Here is a 12,402-nt window from a genome sequence, read left to right on the forward strand (position 1 = left end):
TGGACTGTCATAAGCTCAAAAAGTTCATAGAATAGCTAAGTCTACCAGGAAAAAGAGCAACCCAAATCCGAATCCAAAATCATCAGTTGGGCTTCCATCCAAGTAACCAAGAACCAGACAACTCTAGAGTGTGTAGAATTCTCTAGAACATGTACTAAAGTTTAATTACTTAAGGACTTGTAGAACAATATTTATTTACTCTTAGTCCCTTAGGGAGTAGTATAAATAGAGGGCCATTCATTTGTAACTCATCCAACAATCCAACCAAAGTTGTAAGCAAAGATCTAAAGCTAATACAAGTCCTCTCTTCCAAAGTCTTTCTTTGTCTTTCTTTATATTCTCTTAGCATTCCGAATTTAAAGGTTTACTTAAGCTTACGAGATTGTGAAAGAATCGTGAGTAAGTTATCAAGTGCCGCACGGAAGTCTTAGCGAATACTCTAAGTCCGTGACAAAGTGACATCAGAGAAGGTTGATCGTAAGAGAATGACGAACGAAGGAGACATTAACTGCGCTAGCACCCCCAACGTCCGCATGGATGGAGGAAAGAAGAACCGAAAAGGGAAGAAGCATCAGAAGGGGAACGAAGAAATACTTCCCGAGCTCACACCAAGCGAGGCACAAACATCTCACCCACCCACGATTGTCGATGGAAGTGACAAAGAAATAGGCGAGGATGCCGTAGACGTCACTGTCGAAGAAGAATGGGTTGCAAGGGTAGAAATGGCAAGGCAGGCCATTGAGATCTTAGGCCGACGCGTGAACGGGACGGACAACAAATTCAAAACCCTTGAAGACTTCACCCTTGAGGAGATTGAGAACATCCGAAAGGAGTTGGAGGGTCGATAGCGGTCCGAGTTCGAGATGAAGGAGGCCGTTACTTCCTTGGAGTATCAGTTATTGGAAGATCTTGACACGATTGAGGCGCTGAAGAACGAGGTGAAAACTCTCAAGGAAGGCATAGAGGTTGGAGGATCCTCACCACTCAACCGAGAAAGGGAGGCCAGAGTCGAGGCTCCCAATCCACCAATATTCAAAGGTGTCCGCAACGCCCAAGAGGTGGAAAACTTTTTATGGCACTTGGAGAACTGTTTCAAGTGTAATCGAGTGAGGAGTGATGTAAACAAGATCAACACTGCAGCGTTGTATCTTTCGGAGATGGCTATGTTGTGGTGGAGGCGCAAGGAGGCCGAGATCAGGAAGGGAACATGTACCATCAACACATGGGAACAATTTCGCGAGGAATTCAAGAAAGCTTTCTTCCCTAATAATATCGTCTATGAGGTGAAACGCAAATTCCGGGAGCTCAAACAGACGGGAAGTATTCGGGCATACGTGAAAGAGTTCACAACTCTAACACTTAAAATTCCCAACCTCACGGACGAAGACATTCTGTTCCACTTCATGGACGGACTGCAGAATTGGGCCAAGACAGAGTTGGAGCGGCGCCAAGTCAATACCATAGATGAGTCCATCACTCAAGCCTAAGCCTTGACATATTTCAAACATGATCGACATGACAAGGCAAAGGTCAAGGAGATGAGAAAGAGTCATGCTAAAGGTGGGGGAGACTGTGGCCGAGGCAAGGAACAACAGGCACACTCCAAGCAGCATGATACACACAAACCGGACGACAAACGGTTTGTGCGTCAGAGGTACACGGAGAAGCGGACGCATGACAGCAAAGGAGATGGGTGCTATATATGCGGTGGACCACACGGCTATCCAGGTGCCCCGAGATGAAGAACCTTGGTGACATCTTATGTTAGCGAAAGGAGAAGGATGCACAAGAGCAGGGGAAAGAGGCGGGCACGACGCAGTTGGGCATGGTTGGACTGTGCGGTGCAATAACCAAATAGACTGAGAAGCCAGGAGATTTCAACACGCAGTATGTAGAAATCTCCATCAATGGACAACAAGCTCGCGCCCTGGTAGACTCCGGAGCTGAAGCAAACATCATGACCGAGACAATGGCAGAAAAGTTGGGACTGAACATTGTTCCGAGCAACAACCGCATCAAGACGGTCAACGCCCCACCGACTCTCGTATACGGAATCGCCCAAGGATTAAGCATCACGTTGGAGAAATGCGGAATCGCCCAAGGATTAAGCATCACGTTGGGGAAATGGCAAGGTAAAACAAACTTTACCGTCGCTCCTTTAGACATATTCTGTATCATCCTCGGTCAAGAATTCTTTCAGCGTTGCCACACTATGATCGATCCCTACCTCCAAAAACACATGGTGGTAGAACGGGAAGGGTCATGCATGGTGCCTCTTGTTAAGGTGCCAAAGAAAGATGGACTTGCCCACTTATCGGCCATGCAGATTGTGAAGGGCCTAAAGAAAGGAGCGCCGACATTCTTAGCCACCATTGCAAGCTCAGAGGAAGACCATGGTGTTATGGAGACCTTTCCACCGATCATAGAGACCATCCTTGAAGAAAACAAGGACGTGATGCCAAACGAGCTGCTGAAGACTCTACCTGCAAGACGCGAGGTAGACCATAAGGTAGAGTTGGAGGCCGGAGCCAAGCCACCTCACATGCACCTTACCGCATGGCTCCACCCGAGTTAGAGGAGCTAAGGAAGCAGTTAAAGGAACTCCTCGAAGCCGGTCACATCCGTCCATCCAAGGACCCTTATGGCGCGCCACTGCTGTTTCAGAAGAAGAAAGACGGGTCGATGCACTTGTGCAATGACTACAGGGCGCTCAATAAGATCACAATCAAGAATAAATATCCGATCCCGCTGATTGCAGATTTATTTGATCATCTTGGACAGGACAAGTACTTCACCAAGATGGATCTCCGGAAAGGCTACTACCAGGTGCTCATCGCGAAGGGAGATGAGCCAAAGACAACGTGCGTGACTAGATACGGATCATATGAGTGGTTTGTGATGCCCTTCGGCTTAATCAATGCACCTTCCACCTTTTGCACGCTGATAAACGAGATTCTGCATCCCTACTTAGACCAGTTCGTGGTGGTATACCTGGATGACATAGTCATCTATAGTGATACCTTGAAGGAACACGTAGAGAACTTGAGGAAAGTCTTCAACATCTCGCGGGAGAACCAGCTCTACGTCAAGCGGGAGAAGTGCGATTTTTCCCAACCCAAGGTGCATTTCTTAGGCCATATTATCAGCCAAGGCAAGATCCGGATGGACGAGGCAAAAGTTAAGGCGAGCCAAGAGTGGGAAGTGCCTACGAAGGGGACCGACCTGCGATCATTCCTTGGACTTGCAAACTACTATCGCAGGTTCATTAGTGGGTACTCCACAAAAGCTGCCCCACTGACCGAGCTATTGAAGAAGAATTGTCCGTGGGTATGGAGAAAGGAGTGCCAAGGAGCATTCGAAGGTCTCAAGACTGCGGTAATAGAAAAACCTGTCTTGATGTTGCCCGATTTCACAAAGACCTTCGAGATTCACACGGATGCCTCTGATTTTGCCATTGGGGGAGTCTTGATTGCAGGAGAGACACCCAATAGCATTTGAAAGCTGAAAGTTGAATGAAGTTGAACGAAGGTACATAGTGCAAGAAAAAAGATGACGACCATCGTACATTGTCTGCGCACATGGAGACATTATCTATTAGGCTCAAAATTTGTGGTGAAAACTAATAATGTTGCCACTAGCTATTTTCAGTCACAGAAGAATATTTGTCCAAAGCAGGCTAGATGGCAAGACTTCTTGGCAGAATTCGACTACATCTTAGAATACAAACCAAGAAGAGGAAATTTAGTGGCCGATGTATTGACCAGGAAATCCGAGCTAGCTGCCATCACCACAGCTCGTTGTGACATCCAAGACGCAATGAAAGATGGTATGCAGCAGGATTCAGAAGCCAAGAAGATAATGGAGTTGGTTGCCCAAGGCCAAACCAGGCGTTTTTGGGTAGAAGATGGATTCTTGCTTACCACCGAACGGAGAGTTTAGGTACCCAAGTTCGGATCTATCAGGCGGTGTATTATAAAAGAAAGCCACGACACACCGTGGGCTGGAAATCCAGGGCACCGAATACGAGGGTGCTGATTCAGACTCTTTATTTTTGGCCACGTATGTGTGACGATATTGAGCTTTATGTGCAGACTTGTCTTGTGTGCCAACACGACAAGGTAGAGAAGAGGCAACCAGGAGGGCTGTTAGAGCGACTACCTGTAGAGGATCATCCATGGGAGAGCGTAACTATGGACTTCATTACTTCTTTGCCGAAGTCCAAATATGGTCGTGGTAGACAAATTTTCCAAATATACTACATCATGCCTGCCACAGCCGGTTGCACCGCCAAGGAAGCCGCTCAATTGTTCTTCAAAAATGTAGTGAAATATTGGGGGCTGCCGAGGTACATCATCAGCGATCGAGATCCTCGTTTCACTTGGAACTTTTGGAATGAACTCTTCGAAATTCCTGGCACGAGACTTCACTTTTCCACAAATTTCCACTCGCAAACTGACGGCCAGACTGAACGCGTCAATGCCTTGTTAGAGTACTATTTTAGGCACTATGTCAGTGCGCACCAGAAAGATTGGTATAAGCTCTTAGACATGGCGCAATTTTCTTATAATTTGCAGAGGAGTGAATCCACAGGGCGCACACCATTCGAGTTGGCAACGGGTCAGCAACCCCAAACTCCGCATTCACTGCCAACTACGTTTGAGGGGAAGAGTTTGTGCACTTACCATCTTGCCAAGGGATGGGAGGAACAACTTGACACTGCCAAGTCTTACTTGGACAAGGCAGCAAAGAGGATGAAAAAGTTTGCCAACCGCAAGAGTCGTCCCACAGATTACAAGTAAGGCGACATGGTTTTGGTAAAGTTCAATCCGAGGCAGTTTAAGGCAATAAGAGGCGTCCATCACAACTTAGTGCGTAAATATGAGGGTCCATTCAAGATTATTGCCAAGGTGGACAAAATTTCATACAAGTTGGAGTTACCTTCAAACTTGAAGATCCACCCGGTCTTTCATGCAAGCGTCCTTAAGCCGTATCATGAAGATAAGGACGATCCCAGCAGGAACGAATCGCGATGGGCCCCTATCACTATCACTGCCTCGCACGACCAAGAAATTGAAGCCATCATAGACTACCAAGCCAGACGGAAACGAGGTCAACAAGCCAGCGCCATGTTCCTCGTACATTGGAAGGGACAAACTCCTGAAGAAGCCACATGGGAGAAGTACGAAGACTTGTGACAATTCAAGGACAAAGTCTAAGAGTTCATGTAGTGATGCATCGCGGTTGCCGCATCATTAGGTGGGGGAGGGTGTGATGTCCCGCCATAATTCCGGCCGTTTTTCAGCATCCGAATGGGGCAAAAGGACCTACAGCCTTGAAGAGGTTTGTAGAAGACTCTAGACCCCTTCTAGGTCCTTGGAGAAGACTAGAGAATTCCCTATAATTCTTTAGAACGTTTTAGAGCCTTTTTGGAAGAGCTAGGCATATTCTAGAGTGTGTAGAATTCTCTAGAACATGTACTGAAGTGTAATTACTTAAGGACTTGTAGAACAATATTTATTTACTCTTAGGCCCTTAGGGAGTAGTATAAATAGAGGTCCATTCATTTGTAACTCATCCAACAATCTAACCAAAGTTGTAAGCAAAACACTAAAGCTAATACAAGTCCTCTCTTCCAAAGTCTTTCTTTGTCTTTCTTTATATTCTCTTAGCATTTCGAGTTTAAAGGCTTACTTGAGCTTACGAGATCGTGAAAGAATCGTGAGTAAGTTGTCAAGTGTCGCACGGAAGGCTTAGCGAATAATCTAAGTCCGTGACACTTCAGTCGGCAAAAGTCTTATGCCGATCATAGGAGAAGAGATTTAGAGTTTGAATAGGGTGACAAAGTGTACTTGAAAATTTCGCCAATGAAATAGGTGGTTGGATTTGGCAAGAAAGGGAAGTTGAGTCCTCGTCATGTGGGTCCCTATGAAATCTTGCAAAAGATTAGTAAGGTGGCATATGAGTTTAAGTTTCCTAGTGAATTGGCTTCCATTCATCCGATTTTCCATGTTTCTATGCTTAAAAAGTGTATCGGTGATCCTTAGTCCATTATTCCTATTGAGGGTCTTGATGTGCAAGAGAAACTCTCTTATGAGGAGGTCCAGTTCAAATCCATGATAGGCAAGTAAAGAAATTAAGAAACAAAGAGGTGACTTCCATAAAAGTATTATGGAAGAATCACCTAGTTGAGGGTGCAACATGGGAGGCTGAGGCCGACATGAAGTCCCGTTACGCTCATCTATTTGACAACTAAGGTTAGTTGTTCCTCTTAAGAGTGAAAATAATGACTAATTTGAAGTTGCTCTAATTTTTGGTGAATTTTGACTTAAATATTTGCAATTCTTTTTGTTTTGAGTTATGATGTGCATTTTGATATTTTGAGTTTTAATAAATCATATTGAGCATGTTGGTATGTTGTGTTTTTGCATAACTGACTCATATATGGTAGGTTGAACTCTTGTTGTTGTGTGAAGGAAATTCCTCGTAGTGTGATGTTGAGCCTTATTTGTGGTAATTGAAGCTTTGAATTGCTATGTGTAAAAATACCATGATTTGAGTTGTAACTCGTGTTTTGATATGTTGTTGTTGGTTGGGCTGATAGTCCTGAATGAATGGGCTGATAGTCTTGAGTTCATTCCTACCCTTCAAAAGATTTTAGTGTCATTCGGGGAAGAGTATTCCTAAGGAGGGATAATGTAATTCTCCGAAAGTCTAAGACATATTTTAGAGTGTAACATAGCTTTCCAAAGGTTATACACTGCTTTTAAGGTCAATTTTAATGTATATAGGTCATTTAGGAAGTTTAGGAATCAAAACCTCAAGGAACGTCTATGACGTCTGGAAACTAGTTCAAAGAGGTACTACTGTGCCTTAGCCTATTTGACTAAGCTTTAAAATTCAGAAATTGATGAATTTTGGTAAAAGGGTGTCTAACACGTATTAGAATTGATTCATAATTGAAATGTCCGGGCACGATTCTCCAAGGACCAACCAAGGGCCCTTGAGAAGGACCCTTGCATTTTGGGGTCAAAGGCTGCCCAAGGCAGTGTTTACCAACGGATGAAACCAAGGATCCATTGTCCAATCGACGGGGCATGGGCTGCTTCTGTTGATGGAAACTTAGAAAAATCCTTGGAAGCCTGTTTTGACGGAGTTGATATGGATATCTGATATCCTTTATGGAGTTGACACGCCCTCGTATCGCTCATGTTAGCTAGGCAACTCACACCCCTAGAAGTTGATATTTGAATGGGTGGCCCAAGTGATTTTCATTCTTCTAGATTGGATAAGAGTTGTCTGGTTCTTGGTTACTTGGATGGAAGCCCAACTGATGATTTTGGATTCGGATTTGGGTTGCTCTTTTTCCTGGTAGACTTAGCTATTCTATGAACTTTTTGAGCTTATGACAGTCCATTATGCTTTTATTTAAACTTGGGCACGAGTGTACCTTCTGGTCTTATGGGGTCCAGTTAGGTTAGGTTTAGTTGTAATTCGATTTATAGTCGGTATACTCATGTGCCTTCTTTTCATATCTGCTTTGACCTCTAGTTGTGTCTAGATTTTATCTTTTCAGATTGATTTTGTCTTTCTTGTTCGATCATTCTGTGATGCTGACTGAGTACCTTGTTTTGGTACTTATGCTTCACTCTACTTCTTCTTGTGATGCAGGTCCTAGTATCTACTACCAACGGTAATTGTTCGTACCATTTTTTGCAGCTTGTGCATATCAAAGATGAGGGTGAACACTTGACGTCCTGATCAGCCTGTCTCCTTCTTTATTTATGTAAGCTTGGCTTTTACCTTTGAGATGACTTGTTGTGGTCCACTTTTGGGACTTATATTTATATTGTTTGACAACTTAGTACTCGTGACTTTCAGGTTTTGAGAATGTATATATTGTGTATAGTTTTTGGGTTGCTTTTCATTTTGGTCTTTTCTTATTATTGGCATGTCTTTCTATTTAATTCTACCCTTGTACTCACTACTTATCGTTCTGGGTACCAATCGGCTTGCCTACTGTGGGATTTAGGAGGTGTCATCATGACTCGAGAAGTCGGGTCATGGCAATCAAGAACAACCCAATAAGTTTTACATGACACATGACACTTAGTAAAAAATGACTAGTTGTGGAAGCAGACTCATCAATGCAGACGATAATGAAGAACTTACAATCTTACAGAGTGAAGGTTGCAATTAATTTTGAGGTTTGTATTATAGAGATCTGCAAATTATTGTTCTTATGTAAGTGGACGATATACTTATATAACACCATCAAGAATTTTGTTTCCATAAATGATCATTAAAATATTTGAATGATATAAGGATTTCGATATCGGCTTGGGGACTTCCGACTTCGAGTAGGCAGAGTTGTTCCAGTAAATTATGAGAACATGAGGGAAATAGAAAAACATAGCTATGTTGTAATCATATCATGTTTCTTTTGTACTCTTTATGGAGAGTAATTCAATTATTATACTTACCTACTTAATAAACTAATTACTATTATGAGCATGCTTGTCTCATAAGATATTTATTTCTTTTGTAGATGAAATATCTTCTGGTTTCCTCATGTGAAATATCAGATCAGATTATGAATAAATTCTTCGAGACATGATAGGAAATTCTCTAAAAAAGATCATTATTGGATCATTTTGTGCATGTTGAACCAAATTTTTAGAGTTTGGCTTCTCTGACCAATATATTTCACAACACACTTTGTACAATATGCTAGCCTCTTGGCTCAAATGACAGCAACATCTCAATCATTACAAGCAACGAGAAATTAGATTGTTTTGTTGACATTATAAGATTTTTCCTTTGCTTTGGAAATGAGTTCTTTATTATGTTCATAAATAAATTGGAAATATGCATATTGAACGTTATATCATTATACAACTACTTTTTCTATTATTTCAACCAAAATCAGAATTTCAGATCAATGTAATTTCTTTTCCTTTTAGTGGGTGATATGGAAGTTTAATATTTTATTTTTGTATGAAGAAGAATTTATATAAATGAAGAAAATCTAGCTGATGATCATTTTTGAACTCAACGATTGTACCTTGGTTAAAACATATAGTAGGGGTTCAAACCAATAAGTATAATATAATCTTATACCAAACATCGAGTTTGATAATTGTTTCTCTGTATGATGGTGCAATGGTATTTTCCTTCGAATGAGCTGGTATAAAGAAATTGACACAAACTTTATGCTATCATGACAAGTGGAATATCTAAAGGAACTAATTTAATATATCTATTGGATCTTAGTTTGATGTAGTTTTTATGTTTTTTCTTTTGTGTACCAATTAAATTCTATAAATAAAATTAATGTATTTAAAATTTTATAAAATGTATAGTTGTAAAATTACTAAATATATATAAATATTTGATAGTTAACCATTTATTACTGATGTATTGATTTGGAGTTTCTATACATTCTAGAAATTCATAGACTTGAAATTATTAATTTGCATACTATAAATGCAAAAAATATGTGGTTAAACTAACTGATGTAAGATTTTATGTTAATTTTTAAATGTTTACAATGGTATAAATATCAAACACAAATTAAATATTTGCATGCGTCGTATCATCATTCACTCACTTAGTTGGGTATAGTTACCTTTATCTCGTTGTTAACAACTCGCCTACTGTCACACTAGTTCATGCACGTGCTGAATAAGCGACTAAGTATGACCTAATTAAACCAACCACATGGTATAGGATCTAAGCATTTTGTTAAAATAATAATTATTTTTGACTTTCCAAAAGTTTGATCAAACAAGCTATTAGTGATATACTGTTGGTCAATCTTTCAAAATTATGCTTTTTTACCAGAATAGAAATGTGCAAATCAATTACTTTACACAAACTATCAGTGGTAGATTGTTTGATCAAGCTTTCAAATCTGTTCTTTTTGTTTTCTTCAAGTTCTTAATGATTAAAGAGCTTTTCAAACTTATTAAATGCTTGAATCTTAATGATAATAATGCACTTAATGATCTAAGGTCTGAACCATTCAGATTCATACCTTCATTAAGTTAAGTACATTTAAATATGACTGAACTCACATTGAACTACTAGAACATTTCATATCGTTATATCGATATATACATATATGATAAATATTTGATATGACTGTTTATACTTGAAATGACTCTTTAAGTCACACATTGTATGTCAAGCATCAATGGATGGACTAAAAAAAGGTCAAAAATGGAGGAGCATCAACTGTTATAATGAAATATGACCGGTAAAACATTATTAAATTTCCTGTAAGATACACATTGTAAAAAAATGGCTAATTGTATATTGCAATGCAAATATGAAGCAACCAGTGCAACCAGTTCATATGTATATATCGAAGTGAACACATTATCGAAGGCATAGATTATTTGTTGATTATAAAGCAAATGATAGTATTAATAGCTCTGAGGCTATCATTATGCAAGTACATAAATTGTCTATTGATAAGTCTTTAAGTCTGTTGTGAGATGTCAATAGCCACTTCTTATTTCTCAGCTTGAGTTTCAAGTTTCTCGCTTCTGATGTATCCTAGCTAATCACAACCTCCTCTAATTCCATTTTGATTTTCCCTTTTTGGAATTCGGAAGGTGTGACTTCCATTTAAGTTGAATGTCCTTAAACGTCATATCTCCAATCAGCATTTAACTACAGCAAACAACGTCCACCTGCACAAAATATTATAAAGACGATTCATAAGGGGCAAAGCAGTATTTTGGCAATATATTCAACATATCTCATAAGGTATAGAAAAAAAATCTATTTCATTCTCCTATTTATGTTTGTTTCGTCACTCTAATTCGAGATCATTCAACTGTTTTTGACCCCCCTCCCCCCGGTCCCCTCTCATAACTAACAAGTTTAAAGAAATGCAGAATTTAGCTTATAAATCCATTACCTCAAAAGGAAATATAGTATATATGTTAATATTACTGTAGGAAATTAAAACATTTTAGATCATTCATTAAGAGAAGAATTTATTAAGAAAAAATTTCATACTTTGTGTTGGTTATTAAGAATTTTGATATTATATTTTATTAAAATAACTCTTCTACTTGTGACTTGATATACCTATTCATTTGTGACTTAATAGTGCCTAATTACCATTTTGTTATTGGTCATATTAATGCCAATTAATTTTTTGGCTTTATTGGCAGACAACATAAGCCATATAACGTTCCAATGAACGTTGTGGTTCTTTTGCACGTTGTGGCATTAGTTGCCCTTCACTTTATTTTCTTCTTAATTCCTCCATTATACTGTATAACCTATGTAACTCCTAAGACCATTATCTTCACTATTTACTATCTCATTATCTTCTTATTCATTACTAAAAAGACTTCTTATAGTATAAATAATGTTGATCTTCATTTGATTCAAAAAGACAACACACAACACAAAACACTCAAGAAAAAAATATAGAGTAAAAAAGTTGGTAAAAAAGAGAGTTCTTATTAGTTGAAGGGAGGTGTTCTTTTTTATGGAGCTTTGGACTTAACTCTTGTCCAAAGTTGTTGAGTTATACTTTGTGAAGGTTGTTGTATCCTGGAGGGGACAAGTCAAAGAGGACTACTACTGGACTGGTGAAAACATTTGGTGTAGTGGGCTTGAATCTCCTTAAAGAGAGCGAGATATCCGTGCCTCAGCCTGAAGAGATTTCTTTTCTTCATTTTATTTTCAATTGTAATCTTGTCTTTTTTTTGTTATCTTGTAAGTTTTTCACTAACAATTTAAGGGGATTCATCATGGATACAATTGAAAAAACCAAGGATGTCAAGATAGGAGACCTTAACAAGCCATTTCGGTTCAATGCTAACCATTTTAAGAGATAAAAGGGTAAAATACTTTTCTATTTATGACTTCTCAATGTTTCTTATGTGTTAACTGAGAATAATCCTAATAAAGAAGACATTACCTCTATGAATGATGATGAAACTATTTCTCATCTAGAGAAAGTGAAAAGTATGATGGTGATTCCTATAAGTGTCGGTATTATATTCTTAATTGTCTGTCTGATATTTTATATGATAATTATGATAAAACTTCATCTAGTGCAAAGAAAATTTGGAAAGCATTGCAGAGTAAGTATAATACCCAAGAGTCGGGAGCGAAAAAAATATGCGGCTAGTAGATTTTTTCAGTTTCATACGATGAACAACAAATCAGTGGTAGACAAAGCTCAAGACTTTATCATGATTGTTGGAGAGCTTAGATCTGAAGAGGTTAAAATTGGAGATAATCTTATTGTTTGTGGCATAGTAGATAAACTTCCACCTTCTTGGAAGGAATTTCAAAAAACTATGCGCCACAAACAAAAAGAAAACTCTCTTGAAATCTTGATAATGAAAATCTGCATGGAAGAAGAAGCAAGGGGCC

General features: G+C 39.3%; 1 protein-coding gene across 1 annotated transcript; it reads left to right on the forward strand.

Moving 5' to 3' along the window:
• Positions 1-863: 863 nt before the first annotated feature.
• On the forward strand, positions 864-1,487 carry LOC138340232 (uncharacterized). The gene has a single exon (XM_069291942.1). It carries the CDS (start codon positions 864-866, stop codon positions 1,485-1,487), a length of 624 nt encoding a protein of 207 aa, XP_069148043.1.
• The last annotated feature ends 10,915 nt before the right edge of the window (positions 1,488-12,402 follow it).

The sequence above is a fragment of the Solanum lycopersicum genome, chromosome 12 (assembly GCF_036512215.1).
Source record: "Solanum lycopersicum chromosome 12, SLM_r2.1".
Classification (NCBI taxonomy): Eukaryota; Viridiplantae; Streptophyta; class Magnoliopsida; order Solanales; family Solanaceae; genus Solanum; species Solanum lycopersicum.

Excerpts from the sequence above, each read along its gene's own strand:
- LOC138340232 (XM_069291942.1), top strand. The coding sequence starts at position 864 with ATGAAGGAGGCCGTTACTTCCTTGGAGTATCAGTTATTGGAAGATCTT.